The following is a 21,200-nucleotide window of genomic DNA, read 5'->3' on the forward strand; positions in this document are numbered from 1 at the left end:
ATAATAATTAAAATGGCAGAGATCAAGACAAGGATAGAGTATTGAAAGCAGCCAGAGAGAGAAAAATGATCACATACAGAGGAAAATCCATCAGGCTATCATCAGACTTCTCAAAAGAAACCTTACAGGCCAGAAAGGGAGTGGCATGATATATTTAATGCAATGAAACAGAAGGGTCTCAAACCAAGAATACTCTACATGGCAAGATTATCATTTAAATTTGAAGGAGGGATTAAACAGTTTCCAGATAAGCAAAAGTTGAGGGAATTTATCTCCCACAAATTGTCTCTACAGTTTATTTTGGAGGAACTGGTACAGACGGAAGTGCTCCTAAGGCTAAATAGATGTTGCCAGAGAAAATAAAAGCACAGTAAAGGAACTAGACCAATTAATTACTAAGCAAATGCAAATTAGATCAACTACCCACAAAGTCAGTCAAGGGATACACAAATAGTACAGAATATGACACATAATATATAAAGAGTGGAGGAGGAAGAAAAAGGAAAAAAAAAGAACCTTTAGATTGTGTTTGAAATAGTGTAATAAGTGAGTTAAGTTAGACTGTTAGATGGTAAAGAGGCTATCCTTCAACTTTTGGTAACCACAAATCTAAAGCCTGCAAAGGCAATAAGACACAGAATTACTGATGCATAAAAAAAACAAGACCCATCTATATGCTGCCTATAGGAGACTCATTTCAATCCCAAAGACAAACACAGACTAAAAGTGAATAATGATAAAGGGGTCAGTCCAAAAAGAGGATATAACCATTATAAATATCTATGCACCCAACAAAGGAACACTTACATATGTGGAACAAATATTAACAGAATTAAGGTGGGAAATAGAAAGCAATGCATTCATTTTAGGAGACTTCAACACTCCACTAACTCTGAAGGACAGATCAACCAGACAGAAAATAAGTAAGGAGACAAGAGGCACTGAACAACACATTAGAGCAGATGGACCTAACAGACATCCACAGAACAGTCCACTCAAAAGCAGCAGGATACACATTCTTCTAAAGTGCACATGGAATATTTTCCAGAATAAATCACATACTAAGCCACAAAAAGAGCCTCAAAAAGACTGAAATTGTGCCAACCAGCTTCTCAGACCACAAAGGTATGAAACTAGAAATAAATTATGCAAAGAAAACAAAATAGCCCAAAAATAAATGGAAGTTTAACAACATGCTCCTAAATAATCAGTGGATCAATGACCAAATAAAGATAGAGATTTAGCAATGTAAAAAGACACATGAAAACAACTCAACACGCAAAACCTGTTGGATGTAGCAAAGGCAGTTCTAAGAGAAAAGTATATTGCAGTACAGGCCTACCTCAGGAAAGAAGAAAAACCCCAAATGAACAGTCTAAACTCACAATTAATGAAACTAGAAAATGAAGAACAAATGAGGCCCAAAGTCAGTAGAAGGAGGGACATAATAAAGATCAGAGGAGAAATAAATAAAATTGAGAAAAATAAAACAATAGAAAAAAATCAATGAAACAAGGAGCTGGTTCTTTGAGAAAATAAACAAAATAGATAAACACCTAGCCAGACTTACAACAAAAAAAGAGAGTCTACACACAAACAGAATTAGAAATGAGAAAGGAAATCTCACTACGGACACCAGAGAAATGCAAAGAATTATTAGAGAATGCTATAAAAAATTATGTGCTAGCAAACTTGGTAACCTTGAAGAAATGGACACATTTCTAGAAAAATACAACCTTCCAAGACTGACCCAGGAAGAAACAGAAAATCTGAACAGACCAATTACCAGCAATGAAATTGAACTGGTAATCAAAAACCTACCTACGAACAAAAGTCCTGGACCAGATGGCTTTACCACTGAATTTTATCAAACATTTAGTGAAGATCTAATACCCATCCTCCTTAAAGTTTTCCAGAAAGTAGAACAGGAGGGAATACTTCCAAACTCATTCTATGAGTACAGCATCACTCTAACACCAAAACCAGGCAAAGACACCACAAAAAAAGAAATTTACAGACCAATATCCCCAGTGAACATACATGCAAAAATTCTCAACAGAATATTAATAAACTGAATTCAAAAATGCATCAAAAAGATCACCCATCATGATCAAGTAAGATTTATTCCAGGAAGGCAAGGATGGTAAAATATTTGAAAATCCGTCAACATCATCCACCACATCAACAAAAGGATAAAAATCACATGATTACCTCCACAGATGCTGAAAAAGCATTTGACAAAATTCAACATCCATTCATGACAAAAACTCTAAGCAAAATGGGTAGAGGGCAAGTACCTCTATATAGTAAAGTCCATATATGACAAACCCACAGCCAACATCATACTTAACAGCAAAAAGATGAAAGTTTTTTCCTTAAGATCAGGAACAAGACAAAGGATGCCCACTCTCCCCACTTTTATTCAACATAACCCTGGAGGTCCTAGCCACAGCAATCAGACAACACAAAGAAATAAAAGGCACCCAGACTGGTGAGGAAGAAGTTAAGCTATCACCGTTTGCAGATGACATGATATTGTACATAAAAAAACCTAAAGAATCCACCTGAAAACTATTAGAATAACTGAATTCCGCAAAGTTCAAGGATACAAAATTACTACACAGAAATCTGTTGCATTCCTATATACTAATGATGAACTAGCAGAAAGAAAAATCAGGAAAACAATTCCATTTACAATTGCATCAAAAAGAATAACATATCTAGGAATAAACCTAACCAAGGAGGTGAAAGACCTATACCCTAAAAACTACAAGACACTCATGAGAGAAATGAAAAAGACACCAATAAATGGAAATACATCTCGTGCTCATGGATAGGAAGAATTAATATTGTCAAAATGGCTGTCCTGCCTATAGCAATCTACAGATTCCATGCAATCCCTATCAAAATACCAACTTCATTCTTCAGTGAATTGGAACAAATAGTTCTAAAATTCATATGGAACTACAAAAGACCCTGAATAACCAAAGCAATCCTGAGAAGGAAGAAAAAGCTTAGGGAATTACACTCCCCAACTTCAAACTCTACTACAAAGCCACAGTAATCAACACAATTTGGTACTGGCACAAGCAGAAACCCAGAGATCAATGGAACATAATAGAGAGCCCAGATATAAGCCCAAGCATATACGGCCAAATAATATATGATAAAGGAGCCATGGATATACAATGGGGAATTGACAGCCTGTTCAACAATGGTGTTGGCAAACTGGACAGCTACATTTAAGAGAATGAAACTGGATTATTGTCTAACTCCATACACAAAAATAAGTTAATCAAAGACCTGAATATAAGTCATAAAACCATAAAACTCTTAGAAGAAAACATAGGCAAAAATCTCTTGAGTATAAACATGAGCAACTTTTCCTGAACACATCTCCTTGGGCAAGCGAAACAAAAGCAAAAATGAACAAATGGCACTATATCAAGCTAAAAAGCTTCTGTACAGCAAAGGACACCATCAGTAAAACAAAAAGGTATCCTACAGTATGGGAGAACATATTCATAAATGACATATCCAAAAAGGGGTTAACATTCAAAATATATAAAGAAATCACATGCCTCAACACCTCAAAAAGCAAATGCCTCAAAAAGCAAATAACCCAATTAAAAATGGGCAGAGGATCTGATACCAAAGAAGAAATTGAGATGGCTAACAGGCACATGAAAAGATGCTCCACAAAGCTAATTATCAGGAAAATGTAAATTAAAACCACAATGAGATATCACCTCACACTAGTTAGGATGGCCAACATCGTAAAGACTAGGAGCAACAAATGCTGATGAGGATGTGGAGAAAGAGGAACCCTCCTACACTGCTGGTGGGAATGTAAATTAGTTCAACCATTGTGGAAAGCAGTACGGAGGTTTCTCCACAAACTAAAAATAGAAATACCATTTGACGCAGGAACTGTACTACTAAGAATTTACCCAAAGAAAACAAGACCCCAGATTAAAAAAGACATATGCACCCCTATGTTTATCACAGTATTATTTACAATAGCCAAGATATGGAAGCAACCAAAGTGTCCATCAGTAGATGAATGGATAAAGAAGATGTGGTACATATACACAATGAAATATTACTCAGCCATAAGAAGAAAACAAATCCTACCATTTGCAACAACATGGATGGAGCTAGAGGGTATTATGCTCAATGAAATAACCCAGGTGCAGAAAGAGAAGTATCAAATGATTTCACTCATTTGCAAAGTATAAGAACAAAGCAAAACTGAAGGAATAAAACAGCAGCTGACTCAGACTCCAAGAAAGGACTAGCGGTTATTAAAGGGAAGAGGTTGGGGAAAGAGGTGGGGAGGGAGGGAGAAAGGGATTAAGGGGCATTATGATTAGCATACATAATGCAGGGGGGTCACAAGGAAGGCAGCTCAGCATGGAGAAGAGAAGCAGTGACTGTATGGCATGTTGCTATGCTGATGGACAGTGACTGTTGTGGCATCAGGGTGGGTGGGGTGACTCGATAAGACAGATGAATGTAGTGACAACAGTGTTGCTCTTGTGAAACCATCATAAAATTGTATATCAATGATACCTTAATAAAAAAAATCACCATCAATAGGAGCCAAGATGGCGGCGTGAGTAGAGCAGTGGAAATCTCCTCCCAAAAACACATAGAGCTATGAAAATATAACAAAGAAAAATCTTCCTAAAATAGAGACCACAGGACACAGGACAACATCCAGACCACATCCACACCTGCAAGAACCCAGCGCCTTGTGAAGGGGGTAAGATACAAGCCCCGGCCCGGCGGGACCCGAGCGCCCCTCCCCCCGGCTCCCGGCGGGTGGAGAGAAACCGGAGCGGTTTTGTTTTTTTTTTTTTTTTGGCGAGCGCTTTTTGGAAGCCTTAGAGGGACGGGCCCCCGTTGCTGGGGAGGCAGGGTGGCGGGACCGGTGAGGAGGTGCCTGGGAACGGCGCAGGAGGACAAAGAATATCCCGCGTTTCTCCCTGCGAGACCTGGGGGCGGGTGCCTGAGACCGGTGCCTGAGGACGGAGGAGGTCGCGCGTTTTTCCCCTTTTTTTTTTTCTCTTTTTGGCGAGCGCTTTTTGGAAGCCTTGAAGGGACGGGGACCCCAGTGCTAGGGAGGCACGGTGGCGGGACTGGTGAGTGGGTGGCTGGGACCGGCGCCTGAGGACAAAGAATATCCCCCGTTTTTCCCTGCGGGACCGGTGGGCGGGTGCCTGAGACCGGCACTTGAGGACAGAGGAAATCGCGCGTTTTTCCCCTTTTTTTTTTCTCTTTTCTGCGAGTGCTTTTTGGAAGCCTAAAAGGGACAGGGACCCCGGTGCTAGGGAGGCAGGGCGGCGGGACTGGTGAGCGGGTGCCTGGGACCGGCACCTGAGGACAAAGAATATCCCTCATTTTTCCCTGTGGGACCGGTGGGTGGGTGCCTGAGACCAGCACCTGAGGACGGAAGAAATCGCGCGTTTTTCCCCTTTTTTTTCTCTCTTTTTGCCGAGTGCTTTTTGGAAGCCTTGAAGGGACAGGGACCCCGGTGCTAGGGAGGCAGGGCGGCAGGACTGGTGAGCGGGTGCGTGGGACCAGTGCCTGAGGACAAAGAATATTGAGCGTTCCTTCCCTGCGGGACCGGTGGGTGGGTGCTTTTTGGAAGCCTTGAAAGGACAGGGACCCTGGTGCTAGGGAGACAGGGCAGCAGGACCAGTGAGCGGGTGCCTGGGACCGGCACCTGAGGACAAAAAAAAAAAAAAAAAAATCGCTTGTTTTTTCCTTTTTTTTTTCTCTTTCTTTCTGTTCCCTCTCTCATTGTTGCTGCTGTTGTTTTGGTTTGGAGAGTGCTTTTTGGAAATCTTATAGGGGCAGGACAGGTCACTTAGACCAGAAGCAGGGAATCTGGGGATCTCTGGGCACTCTAAGCCCCTGGGCAGCAGGGAGCACAGAGACCCCTTACGGAGATAAATAGTCTCCTGGCTGCTCCCCCTCCAACGGGGCTCCACCATTTTGGAGGAACAGCCCCAGCCAGGCCAAGCCCACAGCAACAGTGGAGATAAACCCCAAAGCAACTGGGCGGGAAGCAGAAGCCCTGTCTGCGCACAGCTGCCCAGCACAAGCCACTAGAGGTCGCTATTCTCCCAGGAAAAGGCTACAAACCAACAAGAAGGGAAGCTCTTCCAGCGGTCACTTGTACGAGCTCTGCAAACTATCTCTATCACCATGAAAAGGCAAAACTACAGGCAGACAAAGATCACAGAGACAACACCTGAGAAGGAGACAGACCTAACTAGTCCTCCTGAAAAAGAATTCAAAATAAAAATCATGAACATGCTGACAGAGATGCAGAGAAAAATGCAAGAGCAATGGGATGAGATGCAGAGAAAAATGCAAGAGCAGTGGGATGAGATGCAGAGAAAAATGCAAGAGCAGTGGGATGAAGTCCGGAAGGAGATCACAGATGTCAGGAAAGAGATCACAGAAGTGAAACAATCCCTGGAAGGATTTATAAGCAGAATGGATAAGATGCAAGAGGCCATTGAAGGAATAGAAGCCAGAGAACAGGAACGTATAGAAGCTGACATAGAGAGAGATAAAAGGATCTCCAGGAATGAAACAACACTAAGAGAAATATGTGACCAATACAAAAGGAAAAACATTCGTATTATAGGGATACCAGAAGAGGAAGAAAGAGGAAAAGGGATAGAAAGTGTCTTTGAAGAAATAATTGCTGAAAACTTCCCCAAACTGGGGGAGGAAATAATCGAACAGACCATGGAATTATACAGAACCCCCAACAGAAAGGATCCAAGGAGGACAACACCAAGACACATAATAATTAAAATGGCAAGGATCAAGGACAAGGAAAGAGTTTTAAAGGCAGCTAGAGAGAAAAAGGTCACCTATAAAGGAAAACCAATCAGGCTAACATCAGACTTCTCAACAGAAACCCTACAGGCCAGAAGAGAATGGCATGATATACTTAATGCAATGAAACAGAAGGGCCTTGAACCAAGGATACTGTATCCAGCACGACTATCATTTAAATATGATGGTGGGATCAAACAATTCCCAGACAAGCAAAAGCTGAGGGAATTTGCTTCCCACAAACCACCTTTACAGGGCATCCTACAGGGACTGCTCTAGATGGGAGCACCCCTAAAAAGAGCACAGAACAAAACACACAACATATGAAGAATGGAGGAGGAGGAATAAGAAGGGAGAGAAGAAAAGAATCTCCAGACAGTGTATATAACAGCTCAATAAGCGAGCTAAGTTAGGCAGTAAGATACTAAAGAAGCTAACCTTGAACCTTTGGTAACCACGAATCTAAAGCCTGCAATGGCAATAAGTACATATCTTTCAATAGTCACCCTAAATGTAAATGGACTTAATGCACCAATCAAAAGACATAGAGTAATAGAATGGATAAAAAAGCAAGACCCATCTATATGCTGCTTACAAGAAACTCACCTTAAACCCAAAGATAAGCATAGACTAAAAGTCAAGGGATGGAAAAACATATTTCAGGCAAACAACAGTGAGAAGAAAGCAGGGGTTGCAGTACTAATATCAGACAAAATAGAATTCAAAACAAAGAAAGTAACAAGAGATAAAGAAGGCCACTACATAATGATAAAGGGCTCAGTCCAACAAGAGGATATAACCATTCTAAATATATATGCACCCAATACAGGAGCACCAGCATATGTGAAGCAAATACTAACAGAACTAAAGAGGGAAATAGACTGCAATGCATTCATTGTAGGAGACTTCAACACACCACTCACCCCAAAGGATAGATCCACCGGGCAGAAAATAAGTAAAGACACACAGGCACTGAACAACACACTAGAACAGATGGACCTAATAGACATCTATAGAACTCTACATCCAAAAGCAACAGGATATACATTCTTCTCAAGTGCACATGGAACATTCTCCAGAATAGACCACATACTAGCTCACAAAAAGAGCCTCAGTAAATTCCACAATATTGAAATTCTACCAACCAATTTTTCAGACCACAAAGGTATGAAGGTAGAAATAAATTCTACAAAGAAAACAAAAAGGCTCACAAACACATGGAGGCTTAACAACATGCTACTAAATAATCAATGGATCAATGAACAAATCAAAATAGAGATCAAGGAATATATAGAAACAAATGACAACAACAACACTAAGCCCCAACTTCTGTGGGATGCAGCGAAAGCAGTCTTAAGAGGAAAGTATATAGCAATCCAGGCACACTTGAAGAAGGAAGAACAATCCCAAATGAATAGTCTAACATCACAATTATTAAAACTGGAAAAAGAAGAACAAATGAGGCCTAAAGTCAGCAGAAGGAGGGACATAATAAAGATCAGAGAAGAAATAAACAAAATTGAGAAGAATAAAACAATAGCAAAAATCAACGAAACCAAGAGCTGGTTCTTTGAGAAAATAAACAAAATAGATAAGCCTCTAGCCCAACTTATTAAGAGAAAAAGAGAGTCAACACAAATCAACATAATCAGAAATGAGAATGGAAAAATCACGACAGACTCCACAGAAATACAAAGAATTATTAAAGACTACTATGAAAACCTATATGCCAACAAGCTGGAAAACCTAGAAGAAATGGACAACTTCCTAGAAAAATACAACCTCCCAAGACTGACCAAGGAAGAAACACAAAAGTTAAACAAACCAATTACAAGCAAAGAAATTGAAACAGTAATCAAAAAACTACCCAAGAACAAAACCCCGGGGCCGGACGGATTTACCTCGGAATTTTATCAGACACACAGAGAAGACATAATACCCATTCTCCTTAAAGTGTTCCACAAAATAGAAGAAGAGGGAATACTCCCAAACTCATTCTATGAAGCCAACATCACCCTAATACCAAAACCAGGAAAAGACCCCACCAAAAAAGAAAATTACAGACCAATATCCCTGATGAATGTAGATGCAAAAATACTCAATAAAATACTAGCAAACAGAATTCAACAGTATATCAAAAGGATCATACACCATGACCAAGTGGGGTTCATCCCAGGGATGCAAGGATGGTACAACATTCGAAAATCCATCAACATCATCCACCACATCAACAAAAAGAAAGACAAAAACCACATGATCATCTCCATAGATGCTGAAAAAGCATTTGACAAAATTCAACATCCATTCATGATAAAAACTCTCAGCAAAATGGGAATAGAGGGCAAGTACCTCAACATAATAAAGGCCATATATGATAAACCCACAGCCAGCATTATACTGAACAGCGAGAAGCTGAAAGCATTTCCACTGAGATCGGGAACCAGACAGGGATGCCCACTCTCCCCACTGTTATTTAACATAGTACTGGAGGTCCTAGCCACGGCAATCAGACAAAACAAAGAAATACAAGGAATCCAGATTGGTAAAGAAGAAGTTAAACTGTCACTATTTGCAGATGATATGATACTGTACATAAAAAACCCTAAAGACTCCACTCCAAAACTACTAGAACTGATATCGGAATACAGCAAAGTTGCAGGATACAAAATCAACACACAGAAATCTGTAGCTTTCCTATACACTAACAACGAATCAATAGAAAGAGAAATCAGGAAAACAATTCCATTCACCATTGCATCAAAAAGAATAAAATACCTAGGAATAAACCTAACCAAGGAAGTGAAAGACTTATACTCTGAAAACTACAAGTCACTCTTAAGAGAAATTAAAGGGGACACTAATAAATGGAAACTCATCCCATGCTCATGGCTAGGAAGAATTAATATCGTCAAAATGGCCATCCTGCCGAAAGCAATATACAAATTTGATGCAATCCCTCTCAAATTACCAGCAACATTCTTCAATGAATTGGAACAAATAATTCAAAAATTCATATGGAAACACCAAAGACCCCGAATAGCCAAAGCAATCCTGAAAAAGAAGAATAAAGTAGGGGGGATCTCACTCCCCAACTTCAAGCTCTACTACAAAGCCATAGTAATCAAGACAATTTGGTACTGGCACAAGAACAGAGCCACAGACCAGTGGAACAGATTAGAGACCCCAGAAATTAACCCAAACATATATGGTCAATTAATATTTGATAAAGGAGCCATGGACATACAATGGCAAAATGACAGTCTCTTCAACAGATGGTGCTGGCAAAACTGGACAGCTACATGTAGGAGAATGAAACTGGACCATTGTCTAACCCCATATACAAAGGTAAACTCAAAATGGATCAAAGACCTGAATGTAAGTCACGAAACCATTAAACTCTTGGAAAAAAACATAGGCAAAAACCTCTTAGACATAAACATGAGTGATTTCTTCTTGAACATATCTCCCCGGGCAAGGAAAACAACAGCAAAAATGAGCAAGTGGGACTACATTAAGCTGAAAAGCTTCTGTACAGCGAAAGACACCATCAATAGAACAAAAAGGAACCCTACAGTATGGGAGAATATATTTGAAAATGACAGATCTGATAAAGGCTTGACGTCCAGAATATATAAAGAGCTCACACGCCTCAACAAACAAAAAACAAATAACCCAATTAAAAAATGGGCAGAGGAACTGAACAAACAGTTCTCCAAAAGAGAAATACAGATGGCCAAGAGACACATGAAAAGATGCTCCACATCGCTAATTATCAGAGAAATGCAAATTAAAACTACAATGAGGTATCACCTCACACCAGTAAGGATAGCTGCCATCCAAAAGACAAACAACAACAAATGTTGGCGAGGCTGTGGAGAAAGGGGAACCCTCCTACACTGCTGGTGGGAATGTAAATTAGTTCAACCATTGTGGAAAGCAGTATGGAGGTGCATCAAAATGCTCAAAACAGACCTACCATTTGACCCAGGAATTCCACTCCTAGGAATTTACCCTAAGAACGCAGCAATCAAGTTTGAGAAAGACAGATGCACTCCTATGTTTATCGCAGCACTATTTACAATAGCCAAGAATTGGAAGCAACCTAAATGTCCATCTGTAGATGAATGGATAAAGAAGATGTGGTACATATACACAATGGAATACTACTCAGCCATAAGAAGTGGAAAAATCCAACCATTTGCAGCAACATGGATGGAGCTGGAGAGTATTATGCTCAGTGAAATAAGCCAAGCGGAGAAAGAGAAATACCAAATGATTTCACTCATCTGAGGAGTATAGGAACAAAGGAAAAACTGAAGGAACAAAACAGCAGCAGAATTACAGAACCCAAAAATGGACTAACAGGTACCAAAGGGAAAGGAACTGGGGAGGATGGGTGGACAGGGAGGGATAAGGGGGGGGAAGAAGAAGGGGGGGTATTAAGATTAGCATGCATGGGGGGGAGGGAGAAAGGGGAGGGTGGGCCGCACAACACAGAGAGGACAAGTAGTGACTCTACCACATTTTGCTAAGCTGATGGACAGTAACCGTAATGTGGTTGTTAGGGGGGACCTGATATAGGGGAGAGCATAGTAAACATAGTATTCTTCAGGTAAGTGTAGATTAAAAATTTAAAAAAAAAAAAAAAGAAAGAAAGAAAGAAAAGGGGGATTACTCCTTAACAGGATAAAATTATTGGTAAATCAAAGATCAACGCATGCTTTAAATATCCTTAATGTTGATCACTTAAAGGGTGTCAGATGATCAGCTATGGAGGTACTCTTTGCTGATAATATTCCTTTCTCTTAATTAAAAAAAAAAAAAAAAAAAGCAGTTCCTGTGTGCTGACCTCCAATGAATTCTGCACAGTGGTATAGAGGGCATGTCAAAGTGTGGGCAAAGGGTCTGTTTGTTTCTACGCAGAAGATCAAGGCCTAGCTTGGATACCCAGAAAATGAACTAAGATACGATATGAGGAGGAGCTTCCGGCATCAGCACTCTCTGGAGGACTCGTGCCGGGGGATGATCATCAAAAAGCCTCCACAGGGATCCGGACGATGCTGCGGTTGTGGCTGCATCCAGCCCACCGTCTCCTGGACTTGCCATAAGAAGGAGGAGGGAGATGTCTAGGCTGGCATGTGCATACAGTGAGACAACGAATTTGACTGGATCTGTACTGTTGGAACTCAACCAGGGGTTGGGAGGGGTGCAAGTTGTAGCACCCCAAAATCTCATGACTATAGACTATCTATGGTTAAAAGAACATACGGGATGTGAACAGATCCCAGAAATGGGCTGCTTTAATTTGTCTGATGGTTCAAGTACAGTTGGAAAATATCCATCATATCATAGATAAATTTTCACAAATGCCTAGGGTGCCTAAATGGTTTTCTTGGCTTCACTGGAGATGGCTGGTAATTATAGATTTGCTTTGTTTATGTCACCGTATTCCTATTATGTTAATATGTGTGTGCAAATTAGTTAGTAGTTTAAAACCTATACATACTTAAGGTACTATACAAGAAGATATGTCAAAGAAATAATCAATCCTCCCAAGTTTCCTTCATATGCTACATCTATAGCTTTTCTTCTTCCTTCCTAATTACAAACCTTAAATAGAATTCGTGCCTCATATCGAATTTACCGAGTATCATAATTCCTCCAGGTGGTAAAGATACCTCGAGACAAGTGCTGGGCATAGAAGCCACAGGGCATAAATCTGCAAAGAAGTAAAAAGCTAACCTTTGCAAACAATATGGCTTCTCTCTCACTTACCAACTTTACATTTCCCTGTATGGCCCCGGAAGATGACTGGTTAGCCAGAGACGGGTAAGATTCCTCAAGGGAGGAACAACCTAAGACAGGCACAGTCACAGGGGGGCCATCAGGTGAGAATTTGGGGATCAACAGAGGTGAGGCTCAGAACCTCACCCCCCCTGCTTTGAGAGAAATCTTCTGCATCCGTGGATGTCTTGCTGCCCTTGTCTAGCCTGGATTAATACTTAGTCCATAGGCACACACCTGATCATCTGATCATCTACATTTGCCTTCTTACAGCACTAAACTATGTTTTCTACCTTTATCTTGCATCTACCTACCACTTCAGCATTTTATTAAAAATAAAAATAATAATAATAATAGGAGAAATGTGGGATCAACATATAAATCAAGTACAAAAATCAAATGAATATTCATATTTGACCTGATGGTTTATAGGTCATATTGCATGATCAAAACCGAAAGTTTCTGTGATGAATGCCCTTGTACTGTTCACCATGTAAGAATTTATTCACTCTGTAAGAATTCGTTCACCATGTAAGAACTTGTTCGTTATGCTTCAGAAGATTGGAGACTGACGAGAATTAGGCTTGAGATGGATTAATGATTGTACATTGAGCATTGACCCCCCTATACTGAATTTTATTGTTGTTAACAACCATTTGATCAATAAATATGAGAGATGCCCTCTCAAAAAAAATAAAAAAAAATAAAAAAAAAAATAAAAAAAAAAATTATCAATAAAAAAAAAAAAAAAAAAAAAATCACCATCAGTGGAAAATATTTTAAAAAATTTTCCCAAAACTGGGACCCCCATGCACTACAGGTGGGGCTGTAAAATGGTGCAGCCACTTCAGAAGACAGTCTTGCAGTTCCTCAAAAATTAAACAAAATTAAAAAAAATATTAAAGTTTTAACCATATAACACTATTACTCAGCAGCATTTTTCAAAATAGGTAAAGACTGGCAACAACCCAAATGTCCATCAATAGTGAATCGATGAACAAAAGGCTGTATGTTTGTCTATACAATGGAATATTATTTAGCCAGAAACAGAAATGAATTACTGATACAACATGATAAACCTTGAAAAGACTATGCTAAGTTTAAGAAGCCAGTCACAAAGGACCACATATTATATGTCTCCGTGTATATTAAATGCCCACAATAGGCAAATTCACAGAAATAGTACATTAGTGGTTGCTAGGGAATGGTAGGGTTGGGGAGAAATGAGGAATGATGGTTAATGGGGAGGGAAGCTTCTGGAGGTGATGTGAACATTCTAAAATTTATTATAGTGATGTTGCACAAGTCTAACTCTACTAAAAGTCATCAAATTGTACACTTTAAATGAGTGAATTATATGGTATGTGCATTGTATCTCAATAAAACTGTTATTAAAAAAGAATAGGCAGGGTGTGGGACTACAACCTTTACAACAACCACGACCTGAAACTGGAATGATTCTGATTCTGCCATGTGTGGCAGGGGGCCAGCTAGAGAACAAGGCGCTCCTCCTGCCCATCTTTAAAGATGCACATGGCTGATCTCTCACCAGGTTTGCTTTATTTATGAGATACGGTCACAGTAAGCAATTCTGAAAGCAATCTACTTGGTATCACTTTCAGAAACACAAAACAAGTGACTCATAAGAGAAGCCCAAGGAAACTAGTTTAGAACACCGGCTCTGATGAGATGCTTTCCAACAGACACAGAGGTAAAATGGACTCACCTTGGCTCACACACTGCAGGCAGATTAACTTATTCCTTTTTCAAGAAAAGGAAAACCCTGGGATATTTTTTTAGGGTACTGTGCCCAAAAAGCACTCAAATTATCTCCCAACCCTCTCAATGCACAAGGATGTGAAGTGTGAAGTACCTAGAAGGAGTCAGCCTTTTTAAAGAGGTAATCTTCTTTAATCTTTACACCAACTCTACCAGAGAGATGGTATTATCCCCATTATATAACAAGGAAATAAACTCAAATTCTAGCAGAAACCATCTTAAAGGAAGTTACCTTAGATTGTCTGCACTCTCTGCCTCCCCACATGGCCTCCCCTCTCCTGTGCATGGGTAGAGGCAGACTGCTTCTGCTATTACTCAGAGAACCCAGGGCATACATTTCCAGTGGCTTTGAGCCCACCTCCTGTGGCCCAGGACTTGCCTGGCAGTTGAATAGATTTGTGGTCTAACTCCCTGAAGTCAGGAGCAGACAGAAATCCATCCGTCACTCACCAAGACAGATACAAACCTCAAGATAATTTGTTTTCCAATGGTTTCAGCTTAAAGTTCTGGTTTGGCACTGGTTTTTTCACAACTAACAGCTGTTGGCAATTTTCACACAGAATAAAGACATCAATAAGGCAAAGAGTGGAATTTTTCTCCCTAGTGAATCCTGAACAATGAGCTGTCTTTAAGATACATGCAAAGCTGCCTCCACCCAGGCGCTGGCTCGGGCCTCATTCAGGGTGTTTGACAGCATACAGCGGCCAGACAGTGCGCGTGGAGAGGGGAAGCTCTGCCCACCAACCCCACTGCCACCGATGAGGCCTTCATCTACCAGCAACAGCTGGCTCTGTAGTCTGACTGGTTTTAAAATACTTGTAAGTAGGAAATAAAACCACACCTGTCAATGCATAATTACTGCTCTCCTTGATGGCCATCACAGTAGATGATTCATTGCCCATCCCTGGGAGAGGATTATGTTTCTTCACCTGCCCCAGTGACCTCAGGGTTGGCGATGTGACTTGTAGTGCCAATCTCTACAGATGGATGAGACTCTACAGAAGGATAATACACCCTTACCCTGTGAACTCAGGGGGGCCAAATGATTTGCACTGGCCAAAGAAATTTGAGCAGAAGTGACATAGGACATTACCAAGCATAAACTTAGAACCTGCAAGCAGTTCACCACACCTCTTTTTCCTCTTCCAGCAGGCCTTGGTCTTGGAACAAAACCACAGCTGGCCCAAAGTGCACATGCAACATTAGGAAGAGAAAAGCCTCTGTCTGCTGCTGTAACCACCAAGATTTTGCTATCACAGAGCAAACTTGATTAAGATGACTGAGACAGCCACTTCTCTTCTCACCTTCAACAGCTCCTCATAACACCTCCTCCAGAAAGCCTTTCCTGATCACTCTTCTCAACACTATGTCCTTTAGCCCACCACACATTTATACACAATCTATGTGGAGGTGGGTAGTGCTTTCCCCTTTGGTGGCATTATACCTTTACTGGTCTCCTTTTGCTACTATGACTGTCAGCTCTTTGGGAGCAAGTCCTGGTTTTCTATCTTGAACCTTCTCGTTAGCACCTAGAACAGAGTTCTGCACACATGGCAATGGAGCATGTGGGAATTCCCTAAACACTGAAAATGTTCAACATTGTTAAGTATAAACATGCTGCTTAGAGTTCATCTCTTCTTTCTTCCAACCAATTCTGTTTGGAAGTAAGCCCACTTACCCACACAGGCACCAGAACTCAACCATCTGCTTCATTGGCTTATCTTAGAAAATAAGTTTCTAGATGAATTCTGTTCTAGAAGAGCTGGAGTAACATATCAGTTCAGATATTTCCCTGGGGAGGGCAGTGACAGTCTACATTACTATCTTGGCCCTTTAAGAGTCATGCAAAAAAACAGCACTTTCTAGTATCTGTTGAATTACTAGAAATTGTTTGATTATAACTAATTCCATTAAAAAACTCCAATAGTGATCAAAGTAGGGTAGAGTACTCCCTCTACTATAAATGTAACACTTATTGAGCAACTAATAAGGGCCAGGCATTGGGCCATTCCCACTGTGTATTACTTTCATTTAAACATACCAAACTAGAAGGAGGTATTATTTTTTTCTCCATTTTACAGAAAATAGGCTCAAAAAGTCATAGGCTTTTCCCATTCTTTTACAGATAATAAAGTTAGAACAGTATTTGAGCCAAGGTCTTCCTAATTCCCTAATTCTAGTGCCCTTTTAACTATACCATAATATCCTTCAAAATGCAGAATGGAAAGAAACACTACTTCAGAGATGCTTAAAAAGCTAAGTTGATGAATGGGTCCTACACCACTCTCTCACCTGCACATCTGTCAGTTCAGTACAGTGGATTCTAAAATAGGATAGTATCTATACAAAGCTTCCCACAACAGTTCTTATTGCAATCCTATCATTAGGCTAAATAATTATACTGTACTTAAGTAATAATGTCTTTCATCAAAGGATCAAGGACAGGAGGAGTAGTATGACTAATTTTTAAAGAGACATTAATACTATACAGGGGGTCAGGGTGGAGGAAGCATTGGGGAACCCCAGGTGTGAAGCAGAGGAGGGAATTATTTTTGCATACAAGTGTAGACTCAGGTTGGGATAGGATGGATTGGACAGGGAAACTTAGGATGCAGTACTGTCACAGATTTGAAGACTTAAAGGTCCAAGTCCCTCCACTTAAAGCACCAGCAAAACCCTCTGATGTAGTAATGCTACTCTCTTCCTTCTCTTTTTCCACTGGCTCAGTGCTGACACTGGGGGTAGAGGTGGGAGGCAGCCTTTTCACTAAAGAAGGGCAGGCCCATGGCTGAGCAAACCAAACCAAACCAAACCAAACCATCCACATCCTCTCCTCCCCCTCCTGGCCCCCAGCCACAGCTGGGATGGATGTCTGGGACTCACCACAAGTTCACTGAACATGACATCCAGCTCCTCCACAGGGGGCATGGGTAACGCTGGCTCCATGGTCTGAAGTGCAAAGCTGCTGTCGTTTCGCAGCCGATAGGTGATTTCTGGGTGATCATTATTTCGGAAACAGCAAAAGATGAATGAAATCCCCCGTCCACCTCTCTTCCTTGGGGCCATGGCTGAATTCTTTTCTAATTCTTGGAGTGACTAAACTCTGTAAAAAGAGGACATGACATGATTAAGTAGGCTTTTTTTAATCAGACCAATTAAAGAAAGAGACTCTACACTGAAGGTAATGTCAGTGCCCTGCCAGGCACAGCCAGGATGACTCCAAGAGGGTCTGGAGACCAGCTGGGCAGAAAGCACATGTCCTACTATTCGCCTACTCAATGTTTCTTGTGACCAACTGCTAAGCAAACAGTACAACCCCATCCACTCCACATCACAGCATATGTTCCAATTGATGGGACTATTGGCCATTCTTTGTATATCCCATGCTCTTTCTTGCCAACCCATTTGTTCTGTTACTCCCCATGCAAGAATGACCTTTTCTACTTCGTCTCCTAGGAATCTAGGATCTCTTACACACCCTTTAAAGTTCAATTCCAATTTCTCCTTTACCTTTCCCAATTAATAATATGTATGTTAAGGCATATCTACCTATTCCAACTAATGTCACATTCTAAGTTCCTTAGAAGTGTGTCTTCCTGTTAGACTGTGATAACTTAAAGCCAGGGGAAGGGGCTGTTCATCAAGCAACTTGGTGGCCCTATGTCCTGCATAGTGCCAGGGAGATAAGAGGCACTCAGTTAATGTTTATTGTGTTGAATAATTTAAATTCATGACAAAAAAAAAAAAAGCAACTTCACAGGAGCTAAAGAGGTTGGATATTTTCAAGCAGAAAAGTCCAAATGAGTTCACCAATAGGGAGATGGCTAATTATGGTATATCCACATAATAGAATACTATCAACTCATTAAAAAGAACAAGGCATCTGTGTATGTAGATACGGAAACATGTTCAAAATGCTACATTACATATACTATATATTACAAGACTACATGTTTTAGAGAATATATATGTTATTTATGAATATATAAGAAAGGGTTAATAGCAGTAATCTCCAAAATAAAAGCAGGGGACTGGAGAACTATTCCTTTTAATTTATACCCTTTTGAATTTGAATTTTTACTCCCCATAATACATTTTTAATGACTGCATAGTTTAGTTTTGTTTTGAAGTTACAACTATATGTATTACCTTGGGAAAAATTTCCAAGTTATATTGTCAACTGAAAAAGCAAGTCGGAAAGTAGTGACTCTGTGGCATCTTACTACACTGATGGACAGTAACCTCAATGGGGTATGGAGGGGACTTGATAATATGGGTGAATGTAGTAACCACAATGTTTTTCATGTGAAACCTTCATAAGAGTGTATATCAATAATACCTTAATTTTAAAAAAAGGAAGTCAGAGAATAACACATACAACATGATGTCACAGTGTCTTCTTAAAGCAATCTCACACAAAAACTTAAATCATTTACATGTAAATGCACAGCAAAAGACCTGGAAAAATACACAGCAAATTCCTAACTGAGAAGAAAGGAGGCTGGAAATGGGGAAGAAAGGAAATACTCTCCTCACGTTATTTTTGTTTTTATAATGATCCCATATTCATGTACATATTTGACTTTTGCAGATTTTCAATTTTGAAAAAGAGATGGGACTGAAAACTTATTTAAAAAGTGGAATGTGAAATGGCCCTTCACGAATTAGGGTGGAGGTGGAGAAACACATCTGTGCAGAGAAGATGGTAGGAACAAAGGCAGGAATTTGGGGAGGAACCACGTGAAGTCAGACTAGAGGGGCAGGATGGTGTGGAAAAGCTGCAAGCCAGGCCAAGGAGTCTGGATTTATCCTGCAAGCAACAGGGAGTCACATTTAGAAACCTCTCCTATCATTCTCTTTCTCTCTCAAAAAAAAAAAAAAAAAAGAAACAGAGGAAGCAGGTGTGGTTGGGTCTTGAGTACTCTCATTTTTTACAGCTGTGGGCAGGTGACCTTGCTTGAGAAGCTGCAGTGAAGGCTGAGCACCCTCAGAGAGAGAGGAGATAGCAGGTTGCCAGATGATGTAATTACTGTCACCATCCTGACAACTGCTGACAAACTAAGCGTGTGCTGAAAGACTGGGCTAGCACTTCTGCAGGCACTTCCTGAAAGGGAAATGAGGGCCCAAGGGGAGGCAGAGGCTCCCAACTATCCTTGAATTGATTTGAGGACTGCTACATAGCAACAAGATCAGAACTATGCCACCCCAAGATTGAATTTAAAACCAATAGGTAGGAGCTATAAGGTGACATAAGGAATAACTTTCTCATGCCTGTGATTGGGATAGGATGGAGCCAAGGAGTCTTTGGCTCTGTTTTCATCGTACTAGAGTTACCTGTTAGAAATGCCCCAGGTGTAAGGTACCCCAGTTATTAGACTGGAGAGGGGGAAGAGATCAGAGGTTTTCAGTAGATACTGATTTGAGTTTTGTACTCCAGAAGTTCTGCTTTTATCCATTTTGGATATTGAAATTTTAGGTATTAATCAATATTTTATAATAACCTCCAGTGGCTACTCACTGCAATTATAAGAATATACAAAGTCGTCCAACAGCCTCCAGGGGTCTCCACTTTCTGGCTCCTGCCTGCCTCTCCACCTCACCACATGGCACTCTTCATCTGAGATACCGTACTCCCACCATACTGGCCATACTGGCTCCTGCCTCAGGGCCTTTGTATCAGCTATGTCCTTGGCTGGTGTGCCCTGGCCCACATCTCTGTGTGCCTGACTCTTCGTCATCACACTTTCTCAGAGAGGCCATCCTCAACCACTGTGTATGCAGGGGTCCCCTTCCCATGCTCCAGGCACACTCTTAAGCCCTTTACCCTGCGTGATGCTCTTCATGGCCGTTGCCACTGTTCGAACTGATCCTATTTGGTTATTCCATGGGGGCAGAGGCCTTGCATATAATGTTCACAGCTCTGGCCCCCACACATGATAGTACATGAAACCATGTACATGGGATACTCACATATTAACTGAACATGAGACTTTTTACATAAAATCTCATTTAAACAGAGGACTTTACTTCAAAAACAATTTAAAACTATGGGATATGGAAATGAAAGTCGAAGTGGGCCTTAGGCTTTATCTGTAATATTTTTAGTTTTTAAACAATAATATTCATATATTATGTATACAATTAATAATAAATGTAATACATGCAGAAGAGAGACTAGAACCTAGTGTGTCAACATTTAACGATGATTACTTCTGCATAGTGAGGAAATGGATGTCATCTTTGAACTTTGTTTTTGTCCTGAAGTTTAAAGAAAACATTTATGACATATGGCATCTCTTCCAAATCAGAAAACCTAATTCCAAAATCTGTCACAAATTTCTTGAGTTTGTAATTAATACAATGATGCAAACTCAGATAAAAGGTTTTATAAAAAATTATGACTTAAAAACATTTCTAGAGTCAAGTTTTCCATTTATATTAAGGGAGGGTGGTCTCTGAAAGCTGGCAAGTAGAGGTCTTTGGGATGGGTAGGTAGGGGAAATGTTAAGAGCAGGGTGTTCCTCATGGAGCCGCACATGATGATCCAACTGGCTCTGGAATAAAGACTTAGTTGAGACATCCAATATCCCAGCCTGTTGAAACATCCATCTCCTGGCCTTGGCTGTACTTGTATCAGGTCAGAGGAGACATACACAGTACCTGGGATTCCCTTGGCAAATGTGTATTAATACCATTTAGACACCAGGCATGACGGTAAGCATCTAAGGATATGAAATTGAATGAGTCACTAGAAGCTTATAATCTAAGGGACAGAGTAG

The 21,200-nt window shown here is 40.4% G+C and overlaps 1 protein-coding gene across 11 annotated transcripts in view; it reads right to left on the reverse strand.

The window, feature by feature from the left end:
* The window catches only part of DAAM1 (dishevelled associated activator of morphogenesis 1), a 289,381-nt gene that overhangs the window by 102,515 nt on the left and 165,666 nt on the right, over nucleotides 1-21,200 (reverse strand). For all 11 annotated transcript variants that reach the window (XM_073242320.1, XM_037006931.2, XM_037006956.2 and 8 more), the window contains one exon: nucleotides 17,305-17,524. In XM_073242320.1, the coding sequence (XP_073098421.1) occupies nucleotides 17,305-17,487 (183 nt within the window). In that variant the 5' untranslated portion in view covers nucleotides 17,488-17,524. The remainder of the gene's footprint in view (nucleotides 1-17,304; nucleotides 17,525-21,200) is intronic.

The sequence above is a fragment of the Manis javanica genome, chromosome 8 (assembly GCF_040802235.1).
Source record: "Manis javanica isolate MJ-LG chromosome 8, MJ_LKY, whole genome shotgun sequence".
Lineage (NCBI taxonomy): Eukaryota > Metazoa > Chordata > Mammalia > Pholidota > Manidae > Manis > Manis javanica.